Raw genomic sequence first — 20,825 nt, 5'->3', positions numbered from 1 at the left:
AAAAGCTATTAAAAGGACTTTCTAGACTAAACGGAAATTGTCACAAAGCTAGAATTCTTTGGAAAGCTGCGGCGACATTTGAAAGGTTTCGTTGCAGAAGACCTTTACAGAATAAAATAACGAACGTACTTTCTAAAATTAACTAGAACTCATCACTTGAAATAATTGTATTTCCAATTCTGATAAACACTGAAAATATAATTCTCGGAATATTTGTAAAGCAGGATGAATGATGCGATACTTTGATATCGGTTACTAATCAACTTTGCAAGACGTAAGTTGATTTTTAAGGATTCCTATTCATGTATTTAGGTAATTTTACTTTTTGCCGCTATCATTTATTTTGCGAAAGAATTGTATGATAAAACAAATACAAAATAAAACAATCTTTCTCTTTGCGTTGATAAGCGAAGAGCATTCATATATATCCCGTTGAATAAAACTTAACGAATGAGCAATTTAATAGCATACCATTAAATCTGTGACAACGGTTAAATAAGTGCCGAGCAATATAAATCAATTCACGTCGACTTACATAATGTGAAGCGAGTCAGAATTTTCTGCTTTTCCTTATCCCGGTATTGCTTCTTATATTTATGATTTGATTTAATATCTCCGTCCTATATTGTCCTCTTTTTGGTTAAAAGCTTGATTATCTAAATTTTGATCCTGCTATAAAACTTACCCATACCTATAAATTATAATTCCGTTACCAAATATGTACAACGTGTACTTAAAAAATATTGCACATGGGAACGTCTAAGTAATATTATTATGTATTCCTTCACGAAGCATTTTGAACATTTAATTTAGATTTTTTTCTAAAACTATTTTTATTCCTGCAAACGTTCCTATCTCGAAAATCATACAGTTTTGCACAATCATACGCATGATGTCATCAAGTGTTAAGAAAAACAAGGAACAACTAAGCAGTTCTATTTAAAGCTCCTATTTACTATTTGTAAACAAGTCGCATTTAACAAGTTGTACTAGTGTAGTACAACTTGTTAATAGTGTTATGAAACAAATAAATGATTTTTATTTATTTGTCTTTTCTTTCTTTTCTTTCTTTCTTATTTTTTTAAGTCCTTTGCATACTATCTCGTATAACGTCGATACATTTAACTTTAAGAAAACTAACTTCACAAAGAAACTACCTGCGAAGCGACGTAGGAATTTATAATTGAAAGAAAACTTAGTTGTGACGTCACTCCGTGCCGAACTTTCCTCGCTTCTCGGTATTTTTGTATGAAACTTTAACATGAGTGTTTATTGAACAGCTCTTTGGATTTATGTTTGCACTAAAAGTCTTGATAACCTATTTTTATACGACAAAAACATAGGTAGTTTGAACAAACAACAACTTAGGTATGTTTATTATTTAGTACAATTCCTATCTCAGTATAGAAATTGAACATTAATTGATAATCTTACCTATTAGAAAATAATATATAAGTAGCTTGAATATCAACTTTTCATTTTATACGTTAAATAAATTCATAATAATATGTGAAAAACTAAAAGCTCCTCGTAAATTGTGACTTTCCTGAAAATAAAACTACGTTTATCCCTCGTCACATATTATCAGGCCAAAAACAAGTAATACATCAAATATTTAGTTTCACACTTGTTGTTTTACTTTCATAACTAACGATCCGCGTTTACACGTTACACTGTACACAGAAAAAGTACCTAATACCAGTTATAAAGAAATATCTTTCCCAACTTTTCCAACAAAACTATATTCTTTGAAATAAGTAAAAGAAATAAAAAAATAAAGTGTTCTGTAATAGACACCTTTTTCTCAATAAACAAAATGGATATTTTTTAACCTATAAAAGATTAACGAACAGAAAAGCCATAAAACAAATTTCATTAAAAACAAGAACTTGTTTAATTATGTTGAAAAGATACCTTTAATCTCAGTTAAAAACATAATTAAAATTTAATAACACAAATAAATAAACAGCTTTGGAATCCTAAAACAACAATTTCAAAATTGTGTCAAGGTGCTTACGATTTCTGCGTGGAATTGCTCAAAGTATGTGCTTCAATAAAACTTGAGAAACAATCAGTATGGTTTCATAGTTCGTTATGAAGACCTTTAATGTAATTTGATATACCTTCAGATGGATAATTATTTTGCCATGATATATATTTACGCTGTTAAACTTTTACGCGATGTTTCTACGTTATTATATAATTTTACCTACATCATCATCATCAGCCCATATACGTTCCCACTGCTGGGACACGGGCCTCCTATGAGGGTACAGGCCATAATCCACCACGCTGGCCAAGTGCGTGTTGGCGGATGACACAATATGTCGTCGAACTTTTGATTCTTCGACATGTCGGTTTCCTCACAATGAGGAATTCCTCATAATTTTACCTACGCTGTTCGAATATTGTATTGCTTTGTTTAAATTAATTGATTTCTAAAATAGTTCCGTGCAACTACACAAACAACAATATTTTATACTGTGGAGCATGAGTGTACATAAAAATAAATTATTAAGCCAAATGATTTAAATCCTTCCTTTATTTAGAGTAGGGTAAGAGTAGATTACCTATTTCAACGTTTAATATAACACAGAATATCTTCTTAGTTTACAAGCAATTTAAATTGATACCTAAAATAAAATTGCATCAAGGCTCGATTGAATTCACATATCCCCCGGGACACAATTTACGAACCAATGAAGAATGACATGTGACATTAGAGCGCAGTGAAACAGAATACGTCGACGCATACTGTATTTTATGTAGAGTAGGTATAATTTAGTTAGACCATACATAAAACTGGGATAAAACACTGCTAAATTTTTTAATGTAAAACCCTTAACCTTTGACCGCTTTGATTTGAGAATATATTAAGAACTTCACGTAGGGAAGTATGAGGTAAATATTTTTTTTTCACGCGCGATTTGATCGACAAGTTAAATATTTAATTTTATATTTTCTAAAATATATTGGAAATTGAAACAACGTGACCTTAATAGAACAAGAATACTCAATACATAACATGTATTATAAATAATTTTCACAGTTATAATTATTATATGAAAACAGCGGTTCATTTAATATCTCTCACAAAATTAAAAGCATCATCAGACATCATCCTAGTTAAAAAGTACTTATAAAATAAAAAATGCCACCAATCTAGAAGATCGATCCAAGCACAGACACTCGCCCAAGGGATTTAGACGTCTGTCTAATTCAACTGCAAAGCGATAACATACTACAGCCACAGTATTACCATTATTTCCTACAGTAGTGCGACGAATGTACTTGTGCAGAGAAACGGAGGGGAACTGGCGGGGGTCGGGCGACGCGGGCCGCGTAAAGCAAACACGCTTAGTTTGCTTTACCTAGCGCGAAAGGATGACGCAGTCGTATTTTTTGTGTAATAATTTTATTATACATAGGTACTTACATATTCTATTATGGCGCGCACAAACTGTTTGGTTTACGGATGTAAATCTACATTGAAATGCCAGAAGGAAACAATATTTCAGAAAAATGTATTAATTTTATCTGTTGAATTAAAATCAAAGCTATGTATGTTGTCCTCATTATTTTCTAATCAGATTGTACAACCCAATGCGAATGCATTACTTAGTTAAATGTTATAATATACAATTAAGAACATCCAAAAATAAAGTGTCCACGTAAATAATATTTAGCAGTGCAATATCTGTAATTATATATTTATGAACAAATAATTACATCAGATTAAAATATAATCGCAATTATTTTGAATGTACATATGAATAAAGATTTCATCATAATATTAATAATCACAATTGTTTTATTTCCCATTTGTTGCAACCCTAGCGTATTTTCGTGTGGCAGCGTTATTACCTACGCTGGCGGCGGCATCGCGCGACATCAAAGGCGATTCCTTACTGTAGGAAATAATGGTAATACTGTGCTACAGCCCCGAGCGTCTATGACAACGTGATAATCTTCTCATCGCGATCCAATTTACTCGAAATCTCTATATCGAATTTATTTCACTATTTTGTATACTGTAGGAGCGTAGATTCGACTTATGATGCGTGATGTTTAGATTTTTTTTCCTCTATTCTATCCACAGAAAAAAAAGATTCTTTCTATGTACGTTTTTATATTGTGTAGATTATTGATAAAAGGTTATCATCTATGTTATACAGCTGTTATTAATTATTTGAATTTATACCAATGTGTTAAGAGCAAGAAAATTAATGCATTGGATTTTCGGCAGATCGGAGCTTAATTTATTTTTATTTTTTGTTAAATTACACAAGGCTAGCCGTTGCTCCGGCATGGCAAAATGACGCGGGTTCGTATCCAACCTCGTGATCTATCACTATAAGTCACTTAATTAAGCTATTGCATAGCTTCTTTCGCGGGCCTTGAGCGCGGGGACCGAATCGAGAAATTCCGTAACGAAAAAACCTCACGCTCCCCACTCCGACGGGCTCGGAGGTGTGGCTTGAAGGCATAGCATGCAATAGCTTTACCGCGGCAGTCCCCGAGTGCCACACGTCTTTTTTTTCTGTAAGTTTATCTAGGTGTATTGTGTATCAGATTTGGTATTATTGTACAATAATTATGTTTCATCTAGATGGTCCACTGAACGCGGGCCGTGCTCAGTATCTTGCGGTGGTGGAGTACGCATGGTGCGACCGCGGTGTGCGCGCGAGCATTGCACCCCGCGGTATGAGCGGTGTAATACACATAGGTATGTACATTTTATGAGTAATTTTTTTCCTTACTGTATGTATATTTGCGTATATCAAAAATGTTGCAGATTTTTTGAGAGAAGAGTTTTGAAGAGAAATTAAAATTGAAAGAATGTAGGAAAAATCACTTTTTATCGAGAGGTAGTTTTAAAGAAAAACAAATTATTTATTAACAGTTAGTTCATTGAATGAGTCCCTCCAAGGGGGGTCTAGAGTGCTTGAGTTAGTAACGTAAGATGTTTCTTTGGAAACATGTCAAGAGTCCCTAGGTAATAAACATACTCAAACCCCGGGACACTAGGAGGAGCCCCGGAGTGGGGGGAGGGGGGAAATGAGTCCATTTTTTTAATTTTTCGCTTAAATCTCAAAAACGGTACATGTTAGAGAAAAACTTTCAAGGAAAAGTTGAAAGGCTATAAAGTTATCTACAAGTTGTGCCTAGATCATTGTTTCCTATATCCTACCGTTTTTGAGTTATAGGCAGTAAAAAATAATTTTGGCTCAAACAATTTCCCCATACTACACATCAATCGATCAAAAAATATTTATTTCTTCCAAAAAACTCAAATGTGCAACTTGTGACCGGTACTGATAGATTGCTCTTAATTAGGTCTATAATTGGTAAAATAAACATATTCCTCCATGGAAGCCTTTAGGAGGAATCGATTGTCAAAATATTATATTAGGGCAGTTGAATTACTGAACTTGATCTTTTTATTTTTTTCTTCCAAAAAACTCAAAAGTGCAACTTGTGACCGGTACAGATAGATTGCTCATAATTAGGTCTATCATTGATAAAAATACTAGATTCCACCACGGAGGCGTTTACGGGGAATTGAATTTTATTAGGGTAGTTACGATACTTGAACTTTCTATTTTTTTTTCCAAAAAACTCAAAAATGCAACTTGTGACCGGTACCGATAGATTGCTCATAATTAGGTCTATCATTGATAAAAAAAACCAGATTCCACCATGGAGGCGTTTAGGAGGTATTGAATTTTATTAGGGTAGTTACGATACTTGAACTTTTTAACTAACTGTCCTAATAAAATTCAATTCCCCGTAAACGCCTCCATGGTGGAATCTGGTATTTTTATCAATGATAGACCTAATTATGAGCAATCTATCGGTACCGGTCACAAGTTGCACTTTTGAGTTTTTTGGAAGAAAAAAAATAAAAAGTTCAAGTATCATAACTACCCTAATAAAATTAAATTCCCCGTAAACACCTCCGTGGTGGAATCTAGTATTTTTATCAATGATAGACCTAATTATGAGCAATCTATCTGTACCGGTCACAAGTTGCACTTTTGAGTTTTTTGGAAGAAAAAAAATAAAAAGTTCAAGTTCAGTAACTCAAACTACCCTAATATAATAATTGACAATCGATTCCTCCTAAAGGCTTCCATGGAGCAATGTGTTTATTTTACCAATTATAGACCTAATTAAGAGCAATCTATCAGTACTGGTCACAAGTTGCACTTTTGAGTTTTTTGGAAGAAAAAAATAAAAAGATCAAGTTCAGTAACTCAAACTACCCTAATATAATATTTTGACAATCGATTCCTCCTAAAGGCTTCCATGGAGGAATATGTTTATTTTACCAATTATAGACCTAATTAAGAGCAATCTAATAGTACCGGTCACAAGTTGCACTTTTGAGTTTTTTGGAAGAAAAAAAATAAAAAGTTCAAGTATCGTAACTACCCTAATAAAATTCAATTACCCGTTAACGCCTCCGCGGTGGAATCTGGTATTTTTATCAATGATAGACCTAATTATGAGCAATCTATCTGTACCGGTCACAAGTTGCACTTTTGAGTTTTTTTGGAAGAAAAAAATAAAAAGATCAAGTTCAGTAACTCAAACTGCCCTTATATAACATTTTGACAATCGATTCCTCCTAAAGGCTTCAATGGAGGAATGTGTTTATTTTACCAATTATAGACCTAATTAAGAGCAATCTATCAGTACCGGTCACAAGTTGCACATTTGAGTTTTTTGGAAGAAATAAATATTTTTTGATCGATTGATGTGGAAATTGTTTGAGCCAAAATCATGTTTTACTGCGTATAACTCAGAAACAGTAGGATATAGGAAAAAATGATTTAGGTACAACTTGTAGATAATTTTATGGCCTTTCAACTTTTCCTTGAAAGTTTTTCTCTAACATGTACCGTTTTTGAGATTTAAGCGAAAAATGAAAAAAATGGACCCATTTCCCCCCTCCCCCCACTCCGGGGCTCCTCCTAGTGTCCCGGGGTTTTAGTATGTTTATTACCTAGGGACTCTTGACATGTTTCCGAAGAAACATCTTACGTTACTAACTCACGCACTCTAGAACTTTTTATTCAATGGACTAAGTGTTAATAAATAATTTGTTTTTCTTTTTAATTTGCTGGCAATTCAAGTTACAGTCATCTGGAACTATTTTTTTCAGTACAAGAACAAGAGATAGTAACGTCAAATTATTTATCTTTCTTAATACTTAAACGATATAAACTACTTAGCAATATATTCACAATAAAACAACTTAAACACAGGCACATCCACATACAGAACACACGATTACCTGAAAAGGTCACGACTACCTGAAGCCATTACGCTCAGTGCATATTGTTGAAATGCTAGCCAATTTAAATGTACTCGAGTATTATCTTCATGTTATTCAATATAACGTAGAGTGGAATGTTGACGTGACAACGTCTTAAATTAGGTTGCGGCTGGGAGTCACTTATGAAAAAGTGTAACGCTCGGTAACGTTACGATGAGTCACCGAACGAGAGAGAGGCCCGCCGAATGCCTTGCGTCTCTCTCCGACTCAACTATGATCGTTGTCACGTAAAATCTTCGCCCGTAAAACCGACTTTACAGGCAACCATTTTTTTTAATAAATTTATTGTTTTAATATGTTAAGCATATACAAATGTTTATTATAGTATGCAGTGTTATGCTTTTATTATTAAAGGAAAATGTATTTTATTGTAAAGATTAATATGTACTTGTTTAACATTTTCATGAAATAAACCTATTTCGAATGTATTACAAAGCCTTGCTTAATGCTTAATCTATACTAATATTATAAAGTTAAAGAGTTTGTTTGTTTGTATTCGCCTTATCTCAGGAAGTATTGGTCCGATTTGAAAAATTATTTCGGTGTTAGATAGCCCATATATCGAGGAAGGCTGTAGGCTGTATATCATCCCGCTAAGACCATCAGGAGCGGAGCACTGCGGGTAAAACTGCAGAGCACAGTTAGTATTTATTAAAAATGCTGTTTTTGCCTCCCCTCTACGTTAATTCTGAATAAATTTTCACATTATATTCCCATAACACCTATTAATTATTATCACGGACACTGTAATTCATAGAAAGACCATTAAATATCAAAGAAGTCACTAAGCCCTACCTATTTAACAGTAAACACAGGATGTATTATGGTCGAGTGCTTCGGATCCGACTCAAAGGACCTAAATAAATAATGGTTGATATCTGCGGGTGTTCAGAATACGTTATGTACTCTCTTTGTGTGGATGGGGAAAGATGTTAAAGTACCTACGTTATATTATATTTTTAAAACACTGTCAGAAATGAAGGTGATTATAAATTATAGTATTTTGTTTTTGACGTGTTTCTGACCACGTCGGTGCCAATAGTAATGCAAATAACATGTAGGATTGACTTACACGGGAGTAGGTTATCTATACTAATATTATAAAGATGAGAGTGGAGTGTCCTTGTATGATTGAACGCGCCAATCTCAGGAACCGCGAGTCCGATTTGAAAAATCACGCTAAGACCAATAGGAGCGGAGCAATGCGGATAAAAACGCGGGGCACAGCACTAAAATGACGTTTGTGCTATTTGTTGTTTGTTAATAAATTACAATTAATTATTTGATTTATAATAAAAAATATTAACAAATAACAACTGATTTGTTAAGTTAGTTGAAGCTATAAAAGCTATATTTTCAACATTCAGCACAAAGTTCTTATATTTCTAGTTTTTACAAGATTTTATTTCCACATTTCTACAGACGGTTGAATTCTGACACGTGTTAGCGAGAATGAAATTGCAGTTCGAAGGTTGTTCTTACGGAAATATCGTATCCATTTTAAATTATATATTTGACCTATTTGATGACCCGGTTTTTCTAGTGACAATCACTTTGGGCCGGGGAAGATGGTTCGATCGCTATTGTTTTTTTCTTAGTTACTTATATGGTGTGTATTATTTATCCGAAATTATACGTAAATTATTAACGTTAAAGGTCAAAATCGATTCGACATACATATTTTAATTGAGAAAAAAAAGAAAAAAACAAAAATAACTGAGTAAAAAATGCAAATGAAATGTTTCAATAACAATTTCCATAAAATGATTTGAAGAAATATCGAATACCGAAAAAAGAAAGAGCAATTTTGTTCAACACTATTTAATATTTACGATCTAAATAAGGTCTTACCCACAGCGATGTTATTACTATTTCTGTGCTTCAACAGCTATCCAAACGAAGCAGAATCCCACAAAATATACAATTTGTTAAATCGTAAACCTTCAATATCCTCAGACGAGACGTGAAATCACGTTTTAGTTCATTAGCTGAGGATGGCCAAGAAGATTCACTCACTACTTTGTAGATTACTATTTAGAATTAGTATTAGTATTTAGTAAGTGCTAGTTAATAAACCGAAATCCTCACTATAAAGATTTCAAAATTGATTGATATCAGAAAAAATACCACTATTTACATTAAGTAATTAATTGTAATCTGTGGAGTAGTCTAGTAACTATTGCTAGGTCTAGTAAATATTTCGAAAACATTTTTTTCACATGGTAGTCACCTGATGTTAAGTGGTCACCACCAGCCATAAACACTTGTAACACAGATGCTTCAAGAAATTTTTTAATCTCAATCACAAAACATACAATTCTATAAATCGTATACCTTCAATATGAAACGAGACGTGAAATCACGTAAGTTCATTAGCCGTCGGTCAAGCCGATATAGTTCGGTTATATGACGTGACATTCCGATCGAGTTACTCTGATGATATTACGTAGAATGCAATTTGAGTATGTCACGTGGTGGATTAGTTGAGAGTTGGTTGAGAGTTATGTGAGAGAGTTATGTGTATGTATGGGTATTATTTATGGCGAAAGGATAGATGGTACAATTGAATTGATTGGATTTGTTATTTATTACGTAGATTTAGTACCTAACTAAGGCGCGGGTCAAACACAAGGGGCGCGGGCGCGGGCGTGCCATAAGCGCACCTCTTCAACCTGTTTTGCACCACGTCCTTCTTCTACATTTTGTATGAAAGAACTTTGGAAAGGTGGCACAACCGTGGCACAACCGTGGTGTGCCGTCTCGACGCCTTTCCAAACGACGGACGCCCGCGCCGCTTGTGTTTGACCCGCGCCTAATACAACATGTATTGAATGATGTTCACAGTTTGCCCTCTTTCTGCGTAGTGTTTTGTTAGAAATTATTATATACAAACCAATCCACTTTTTTTCAGCAGAAAAAAAGAAAAAACTGACGCATTTCTATGGTGTTAATTTGAAATCAAACGTGACAATTTAGAAGTCATGATTTTTTTTTTGTAAAAATATTAAATTTTATTCATATACAATCTTAAGACGATACACAAAAAAAAATCCACTGCTTGGCGGGCGGAGTCTAATAGCTCGCTATCGCGAACGCGGGTGTGCGCGAAGTCATTCTTTGCAATCTCGCCGCGCTGCCGCTGGTCGACTCGGGACAAACATGTATGGAGTCGTCATACAGTTATAATATTGTTATACATATATATTTTAATTGTTGATTTATTGGTTTTATTTTCTTGCTTATAAACAAATAATCTTCTTTTTAACAACTACTTAGACATTATTAATAATTATTATTATTTCGTAATGTTTACTTTATTAAAAAATAATACAGGTTATAAATAATCTTTAAAATAACAAAAAATATTGTTACTCTGAAAAAATGAAATGGTATTCAATAACGCGGACTACTGAATTGATTTAGATAGAATTTGATGCTGACGTAGATATTACGTCATGCCCAGAAATGAAAGGTACTATTTCTGAAAGAAGTTATAAACCCTAATTCTTCTCAGTCAAAGTCAAGAGTGGAAGATATCACTAATACAGTAAAACTGATGCGAAACTTTGGATGATAATTTGTATATTTTTTTGTTAGTTGTTACGTTACTTAATCACGTCAAGACTACATTACCAATTTTGATAAAATATAGCTAATTGCCTGGATTTACACATAGGATACTTTTTATCCGAACTGAACACTTCTGTGGGATAAAACAGGATTCACGATATAACCTAATTCCACGCGGGCACAGCCGCGGTCGGAATGATATTTTTTTAAATAAAAAAATTGTTTAAAAAAAACGAAAAATATATTGACGCATATATTTATTTTTTGCACTCTATTATAATTGTAATTATTCATTACAAATAATCAAAATAAAATAGCCAGAACAAAGTTAGGCCCTGGTAGGGTAGGTACTAGGAAGGCAGGTACAGTAATGTGAGACGAATACTGGCTTATTTATACCAATAATAATGTATTATAAACATTAAATTAAGTTTACTTTCTAACAACAAAAATACATAATATTAGCTAATGTGAAAACGAATCAACAAATCATCCCACAACAATGAAATGTGCACACAAATATTCATCCAAATCGGTTCATGTGATTAGGAGGAGTGACTGCAGCGCCATCTTCCGGGCCCAATTGTGTTTCCAGATCACCCAGGAACTCAATTTAATTTAAACCATTAAACAATTTAAACAATTTATTTATTGGTCAGCATGGCGGTGTGGTCACAAACATTTGGAACTTCCCTTTTAAGTCATATAGACCTGTAGTAGGGAAGTTCCCTCTTCCTCACTGAAATATAGCTAGGTACATGCTAACAATACAACACAAAAAAAAATTATTTAACTTAATATGTACTAAGAAATAATAAATATATAAATAAATAAATATAAATACTCAATTTTATATACTTACACAAAATTTTTCGAAATGAAAACTCACATTACTATGTAAATATGAATATAAACCTGTTTTAGTACTAAGCAATTTCCCGCACAGATGTCAACATCAAATTCTTTATACAACATACTTATCTACCACCTAACTACTAAGAAATGTAATTCTTGAAATTTTTTCGTATTTTTTTTAAATATAATACTACTCCAATGAGCTCCTGTTCCATATTACAGTCCACCATATTTCCACTAAGTTCACCATGATTTTTTATTTCTTTGCACTTTGTTGCTTTTTGCTAAAAATGGAATCATGCGATAAAACCAGTAGAGCGTTGATAACATACATTTTTGACTGAATAAAGGTACTTACGAAGGAGTGGGTTCACATTGTGAACAATCAGTGGGTTTATTTTCCATCTGGATTCCGGATTTCTGAAAAGATTATCTATGCTATGCATGAAAAAATCTTACACATTCGTTATGTACTTAAAACAGGGGTACATATCAAACATCGTCTATAAAACAATTATCATCAAATTTAAAATAAAACCAACTTACTTCATTAATTTGTTCCAATTGTAAGCATTCTTTTTCCTCCAACCTTTATGTTTCTTCTTCTTATTTTCTTTATTGTCCCCATTTGTCTCATTTTGTCTTATCGTGTTGTCACCCTTTGTTACGATTGCGCGAGCGACACAAGTTCCCCGTGTGACGGCCTTAGCGGGAATGACTCGTGCAGCGATCGGGGTGGGAAGGTACAGGGCGGCTCTCGCTATATTGGCTGGTCGCGCGCTAATTTCAAGTATTTCTTGTTTATTTCAAATACATCGCATATTTCAAAATTCTAACTCGGTAGACGTATAGGTTGTATATTTTATAGTTAATATCCAAAAAGTCGTAACTTTACGTTTGTTATTTTGAAGATGCCAGAGATTAAAAAAAAATAACAATGAGAACTTTGTAATTTTTTTCTATCGAGAAAATATCATGGAATCATGTTTCTAAAACGATAGACGTATTGTGTTACTATTGAACTTTCTTGTCAAGAATTTTCATCACGACAACTTTGTTAATATAAAAATTACGAAGGTTTGAAAAGGGCCGTAAATGTTAGAAAAATTAATTCATCCCCTTAAAAGTGAAATCAAATTAATAGACATTCATATATTTTATTTAATGGAAACCATCTCTTACGATCATATTAAAATATTAAAAATTCTAGGAACCACTTTAGGTTCCTAGAATTTTGTGTTGTTGTTTATCGAAGTATATTTACTGGCCATCAATGATATTATAAACCTTATAGCCTTCAATAAAATTGCTATGCGATTAACGTTCGATACAATTTGCCTGAATCCAAACAAATTTATGTGACAAGTAAAACAATTATGCTGAAATCCTGTTGAATCTCAATTGATATGCAATGCTGTAATGTGTTTTATTAATGTTTTAATGTTGCTCATTTGAAGAGTACGAAAGAAAATAGTACATTTATGATATTTATTTAATATTAATACATTTTTAAGCATGATATATATTTATTTTACCTTCAACACCAGTTTTACAACACAAGTAGGTGTACAACAAAAGTTTCGTACAGTTAAAATTGTTAAGGGTTTATATTTTGGAGTGTAGACAAATTTCTCAACATGAATTTGTATTTTATATAGATTCATAATATACATTTTACTTATAGTTGTTCATTCAAATGGGAGGGAGGGGAGTGGGAGAGTTGCAGCGCTACATGTGGAGAAGACGGCGTACAAGAGAGACAACTTTTCTGCGTTCCCGCCAACGTTAGGTATGTATGCAGGGTGTCACAGTTTTAGTGTATAAGTATAAACGAACGTATAGTTTTATACGCTGATTACGTAAATTACTTATTAAATTTCCTAGGCATTTCACTGTGAATACGCCACCGTTTTATTTTTTTTAATATTTTTATAGATAGAATTCCCACATTAGCGGGGTTGATTACGCCGGCTACGCGAAGCAACGGATTTAAACAATCAGGATTTATATCCGACTCGAAGGAGCAGTGACAACACTGATCCTTCGCGCCGGATATGAACCTCTGAGTTTTTCTTTCTTGACTCTCTTATTGACTATAAACTACTATTCCCTTTTATTATATAAACATGTATCCCCTTCTAGTATCTCCTCCCACCGCGAGCTGATAGCCCGCAGCGTGTCCCCCGCGCTGTGCCCGCGCGGCGCGCCGTCCCGCACGCAGCCCTGCAACCGCTTGCCCTGCCCGGTCTACTGGCAGGAGCTGCCCTGGACACAGGTCAGATGGCGTTTTTGTATGATAAACTTTTATAAATTGTTATTTAATTTTTTACAGCTTGACGGTTTGTATATTATTTGGGCATACTTTTTATATTTAAAATCGTACTTACGTAATCGTATGAAGACATTAATAAAGGCCGGTTTCTGAATTGAGAATTGATTTTATTAAGGTTTGAGGAAACTTATGTTATGTATACAAGAAAAAGTTTAAGAACGGTTTTTAACGTTCTTAATACAACGTCAAATACTCAATTCAAAAACCAGTCGTAACTCTTTTAAGTATCCAATATATATACAGGGTGTAATCGTTAAGTGTGCACAAGCGATTATTCCGTAACTATTGCAGATATCAAAAAACTTTAAACCTATATCGAAAGTACTTAACCTAATGAGTAAAATGGCCATAATAAATTTTTAAAAATAAAACGAGAAATAACCAAAAATGTTACATTAAACGCTCCCATACAATTTATTTCCCATACATTTTGTATTCATAGTAGATTTTCGAAGTGACGTCCTTATTGTGCAATACAATGAGGAGGTCTATTTACAGTTTCTAAATGAACTTCCCTCAAAATTTGCGAAGTAATTAAAACAGAAAACCAAAAAAAAACAAAAAAAAAGCTAAAATCTTTCATATTAAATGTATAGGTTGATCCAAAAGTAATGATAATTGGGTATTTCCTGTGCACATAAAAATATAAAATAAATGTTTTATGCTTGCTCATGTAATCACTAAGTTATCACAAAAAAATTATATCTACAGGCCACGTTTCCAAGTATTAACATTAATTTTAATGTGAACAGTGCGAGCCAGAATGTTTCCCGACGAAAAGAAGAAACAACGATTCTACATTTAGAGGGTGAATTTCTAAATTTTTAATGAGATCAGGATAATTTTTTGTCACGATTTGTGACCATGGGCGTTACCTGGGTTCACCATGTTTATGCTGAAACCAAGAAACAATCAATGGCCTGGATGCGAGCTTCCAAAGTGACGGTGAAGATTTTCAAAGTGAAAATTAGTGGGATAGATTAAAGCCGTAGTTTTTTGGGACGCTGAAGAAATGTGGAATATTTTAAGAAGGTAGCCACTACTACACAGGGCTCTTACTACACAGACCAAATTAAAAGATTGCGGGTAGGTTAGTAAGAAAAAGAGACATGGCAAACTTCGGTCTTGAATGTTGGTTCACCAAGACAACGCACCAGATCACAAAGCGTCAGTTGCGATGGCTGCCAATCAAAAATCGGCATTGAAAATGCTTGAACACCCACCCTGTTTGTAAGATCTAGCTCCTAGTTAATTCTATCTCTGGCCTCGGCACAAGAAACACCGTCGATACAAGAAATTTTAAGACGACAGCGAAGTGATGGCCGATTTTGAGGGGTTTTTGTAGATGAAGTCAAAGTTTTTTTTTTTCTAAGTTAAGGAAAAAAAATATCGAAGTATATTATCTAGTTAGAAGACTATCTAGAGAAATACATAATTATTTTAACTGTAATGACCTTGTTTAATATTGATTATCATTACTTTTGGATCAACCCATGTACATGGGATATTCATATCTCATACTAAATGTATGGGAGGGTTTAAAGTTAATTTTTTAGATATTTCTCGTATTATTTTTAAAAATTTATTATAGCCATTTTACTCATTAGGTTAAGTACTTTCGATATCAGTTTAAAGTTTTTTGATATCTGTAATAGTTACGGAATAATCGCCTGTGCACACTTAACGATTACACCCTGTATACTTACGTGACATTTTCACAGTGTTCAACAAGTTGCGGTCGGGGGGTATCCTACCGACCACTTATGTGTCCCGCGGCAGAACACCTCTGCGGACCCAAACCACGTGAGCGTCGTCGTCGTTGCCGTTTGAGACGATGTACCATACGTGCCTGTCCAGCTAAAGATGATACCCAATATTGTGACCTGTTCACTAGAGAACAACTTGCAAGAAACTGCGCTGTACCACCCTTCAGGAAATACTGCTGTAATGCGTGCAAAACTGTGGATCGGAATTAGAAAATATTGAAAATTAAACTATTTAATATAAGTGCAATCAAACAAAATGTGTCAAAATTACCAAAATAATAAAATTTACAAAATAAACTTAGCAATTATCAACATAGTCCACTCAAAAAGTACTAGGGCAGCATAACCCCGCGGCCGTCTGCGACTGTGTGCCACACGGGCCTGTGCCGGTACTGATGATACTCCGTACTGTGACTTGTTCACTAGGGAAAAGCTGGCAAGGGATTGCTAAAAACGGGAACGGAATTAGACAAAATAAATAATGAAAAATATCGGTATGTGCAATCAAAACAAAAGGAAATAATTTATACACTTACAAAATAAACATAGTTATCACTTATAACTATAGTTACAGAATACAAAGTACCAGGATATCATAACCCCGCTGGCGCCCATCCCGTGTCTCATGACACGCAGTAGTTCGACTTGCGCAAGTTGATCGCAAGGGAACCACGACAAAATCGTGAAACAAATTCTATACTGAATTTAAAGCAAATATATTGTTATGAATTCAGTATCAATACAAAATTAGAAATTGTTAGATGAATTGATTCGTATTTAATATTTCAATGTTATGTCCCGTATTGATATGAGCAATTAATGTATACCAAAGTAATTTGCTACATATACCAATAAATGATTTCAATTTCCTTTCATCTTTATTAGCTTTCATATTATTATTTAACGATTTTTCTTTGAAACCCACTGCTATACAATCTTATAGTTGCAAAAGAAAATAGAGATCAATATAAGTTTTCTAGGTATACTACATAAGGACCTAATTGTAAAGAATGCAACAATGCCTAAGAATAATTATAATATCAATAATCATGTAAGAAATATTTTTAATTTTGTTCAGGGTATATTAGGTTAATCGTGAACACGGGGTTTCTCATAATACCATTTCTTTTAGCAAAAAAGTCGTGTTTTAATTACATTTAAAAAATGACGAAGACACCTGGATATAAAAATAATTTAGAAAAGAACTCGTGCTTTTGCAATTATCCTAATGCACCCTGCCAAGTTAAATACTCCTTAAGCTGCCATTTGCCAACTATACTTAATTATTGTACTTTAATTAACGTACTTTCCTTTCATGTAACCTGTGAAAAACACGATTTAAAACAACTAATTTTATACATACAAAATATTTAAAACTGTTTACATTTAAGAAAATAATAACTTTATCAAAAAATTGAGGAATCATGTTCAAAGAAAAACTGTCCTTCAAGAAAATCTTGAAAAACGTGGATACTTTTTCAAGACCAAACATCAAATTGGAACAAATGATGTTTCCGGAAGAATCTCTCTATATCTACGAACAGTATTGCGTTTTCTACTATTTTATAGGTTATTTATAAGTAGATTTAATTTTAATTATCAATGTATTCAGGAACGAAGTGCCATAATTGAGTGTACACTTCCACTTTATTAAATAAATGTGCTAATCTAAAGATTGTTTTATTAGACCCAGATAAATTATTTTACACTAAATGCTACCTACATCATAAAGAATTATTATTTAGCCTAACTAAAGGTATAAATAAAAAAACTAAATTTACATCCGAAAATAGTAACTTACCTACTAGCCACAGCAAATTAGATTCAGAATCGTCGATCAGATCGAATAATTCGTGTAGTTTTGAAAGTTACTACAGTTATTCCTAAAGGTGTCCCGATGAATATACTAAAAGCCCCCGAGGGAGGGACACAAGCCGGCGGCGGGGGAGGGGGGGAAAGGTCTCTTTTTCAAGGTTTTTGCTTGTAACTCGAAATTTTTTTCATAATATCTCTTTAGTGACTTCTACATTAATTATCTACATTAAATTTCCTATAAATTACGTCTCAACATTTTTACTGTACGATCAATACTTTAGGAGATACAGAGTATTAAAGGTAAGAAAAATAAGAAACAACATAGTTTTACAAATTTTAATGATAAAAAGAAATAACATCTTTTTTTGCACGAGTATGCCGACTTATTAGTCAAATTGTGTTTCATCTTCGTCATCTTTATCATTAACATCGATAGGGGGTCCATTAGTACAAGCTCCTAGGCAGCCGTTACAGATAAGACTACACATAATGCCCACTTTTCGGCAACTGCATTTTCCGGAACATCCACTTTTACATCGGCAAAAAATTGAATTTAACAACGCTTCAGGAGCAGGAGGATCCAAGGTCGTGATTGGTTCTAAGTATCCATCGACTCTTCGCTTCCAACCCCATATTTCAGGAGGCAGTTGGTTCCCAAGCCACTCCTGTACTTGATGGAATACTCTGTAGGCGTGATATTTTGCTGACCCTTTGGTAGGGGGGAGGGAAGAAAGATTCGGTTTGGGCTTGGTACAAGATTTCAGAAAAACTGTGAATCGATGTCTGTTGATCTCAGACTGAGTACAGGGCGCTCGGTATACTGCAAGAAACATTTTTTTCTCCGGCTTCTGCTATAACCTCCTGAGTTGACGTTGGGTCATAAAATACAGTTGCTGTTTCCTTTAGTGACGGCTTTTGATCAAAAATCTTGATAATTGATGTTTTTCCCTTCCTGTAAATAGCTGAGGTTGTATCACACCCACTGAAACTACTTCTTCCCTCCCCCCTACCAAAGGGTCAGCAAAATATCACGCCTACAGAGTATTCCATCAAGTACAGGAGTGGCTTGGGAACCAACTGCCTCCTGAAATATGGGGTTGGAAGCGAAGAGTCGATGGATACTTAGAACCAATCACGACCTTGGATCCTCCTGCTCCTGAAGCGTTGTTAAATTCAATTTTTTGCCGATGTAAAAGTGGATGTTCCGGAAAATGCAGTTGCCGAAAAGCGGGCATTAAATGTGTAGTCTTATCTGTAACGGCTGCCTAGGAGCTTGTACTAATGGACCCCCTATCTAGACACGCGGCAGCGTGTCAAGCCAAGTTCAAGCGAAGAGAACTGGCGAGCAGCGGCCGTGTGTATATTTACACGAACCATTTCGAGCCACTTTTCACCCCCTTATAACTCGAAAACTATTTAAGTTAAATAAACCAAATTTGGTACATATCAAGAGGACCTCGAGATAAACAAGAACCTTAAATTTCATAAATATAGATTAAACAGTTGCGTAGATATTAATGTCCAAAAATCGCAATTTTTAAGACTGACTGACTTATAGACATATACAAAACCTAACCCACTTCCAGATGACCTAGAAAGTTCAAATTTTGTAATCAACTAGGTTATAGTGAGTGTACAAAGGAAAAAATCAGAAAATACTGAATTTATCTGTATTTAATTTTTTTTTCAATGACATTAATTTTGTTTGTATGGAAAAATGGAAAAGTTTATAAAAATAGAAAATATTATATTCACCATAATAGTGTTAAAATATAGATCAAAACTAATCAGTGGCAGAAAAAAAAATTGAAATCCATCAATAAATGACTGAGATATAGATTATTGAAGTTTACATATTTTAGCGCGAAACATCTGTGGATTCGATGCGCCTCTGACATCACACTCACTCGCGCTAGTATCGCTAGGGCAGATTACTTCGATTGCATGATTTCTTCCGTCACGTCATGGAGTAAGGCGACGATTCTTCTACGACGATCTTTGCATCTTGCCAAAGAAGTTTTACTTCTGACACGTGTGCTCGGCACACACGCTTTTTTCAAACTTTGCCCTTTTTATCTGGAACGGCTGGACCGATTTTGATAGGACTTGCACTGAAAGATAGTAGATGTAACCAAGTAAGAATCTAGATACTAAACTTAGGCAATAGCCTGAACAGTTATACAAAAGTTTTTAAATAATATATTTTTATTGTTAATTAATACCTATTCTTCATCTTGACGTGTGTAAGATTAATTAATGCAATAGGTATAATTATTAACAATTAGTGTATTATTATTAATATATTACTAATTAATAAATGTTTATTGATTGCTTATGTTTGTGGATTTTTAATAAATAATTCACAAAAAAACATCTTTGTTTCTCTTAACTCCTGGGATAGATTTTGACGCGCTTTGATTTACACACATTTTAAATTTTAAATATGGAACTCGCCGCTCGCCGCGTACCTATAGTCCGTTTTCTTATGGGCATGCTTGTATGGAAAGGTATACATTTTTGAGTAAAGCAATGAAATTTGGTTCGAATGTTGTACTCGTCCACCTAAGCCCAAATCGCCTGGTAGCCAGTGTCTACTCCCCTGCAGAATGGAGGGAGGGGGGGTTATAGAACAGAGCGCCCGGCGCTCGGAAAAAAAATTCTGGCGGATTCATTTGGCCCTTTGAGTCGAGTTTGGTGTCGTTATCAGGTAACTAGATGATGCCCGATTCATTCCCCATACCAGTTTTTTAGGGTTCCGTAGCAAAATATGTCACAATCTTTAAAATAATAAACTTTTGGCAGTGGCAAAATCCAAACAAACCAGTATATTTTTATATTTTTGTATCAAACTTGGTTTATAAAAAAATACTGTCTGAAAGGCCATTTCATGCAGATTATAAAAACATTAACATGTAACATATATCTTACCATTTTCAATGTGAAATAAATTATAGAAAGTACAGGAACGTTCGTCAGCGCAGCGTAGGGGACGGCTAATAGACCCGAAAAATAAGCAATAACATTAAACAAAAACCAGTCAAGTGCGAGTCTGACTCGCCCATCGAGTGTTTCGTACTTATTTGTCCTATACCATGTTATCTTGTCTGGTAGGACCCGGTTAACTGATACACACACACTTTCGTCT

At 34.0% G+C, this 20,825-nt stretch overlaps 1 protein-coding gene and 1 long non-coding RNA gene across 2 annotated transcripts in view; one reads left to right on the top strand and one right to left on the bottom strand.

Annotated features, from left to right (window-relative positions):
• The window catches only part of LOC149905404 (A disintegrin and metalloproteinase with thrombospondin motifs 1-like), a 69,389-nt gene extending 51,851 nt beyond the window's left edge, over nucleotides 1-17,538 (top strand). The window contains exons 14-17 of the mRNA XM_090106214.1: nucleotides 4,610-4,726; nucleotides 13,452-13,556; nucleotides 13,910-14,042; nucleotides 15,821-17,538. Of these exons, the coding sequence (XP_089962340.1) occupies nucleotides 4,610-4,726; nucleotides 13,452-13,556; nucleotides 13,910-14,042; nucleotides 15,821-16,075 (610 nt within the window). The 3' untranslated portion in view covers nucleotides 16,076-17,538. The remainder of the gene's footprint in view (nucleotides 1-4,609; nucleotides 4,727-13,451; nucleotides 13,557-13,909; nucleotides 14,043-15,820) is intronic.
• Nucleotides 11,269-12,865, bottom strand: LOC149905405 (uncharacterized). Its single transcript, XR_016457196.1, has 3 exons — nucleotides 12,314-12,865; nucleotides 12,126-12,187; nucleotides 11,269-12,051 (listed from the first exon to the last, which is right to left on the bottom strand). It is a non-coding gene; the product is annotated as an uncharacterized LOC149905405 (long non-coding RNA).
• Nucleotides 17,539-20,825: the final 3,287 nt, after the last annotated feature.

The sequence above is a fragment of the Colias eurytheme genome, chromosome 10 (genome assembly GCF_061535395.1).
Source record: "Colias eurytheme isolate Ceu_HAF_F1 chromosome 10, ilColEury1 Martin Lab GWU primary, whole genome shotgun sequence".
NCBI lineage: Eukaryota > Metazoa > Arthropoda > Insecta > Lepidoptera > Pieridae > Colias > Colias eurytheme.
The sequence above is the reverse complement of the archived record's forward strand: the minus strand, read 5'-3'. Positions and strand labels throughout refer to the sequence as shown.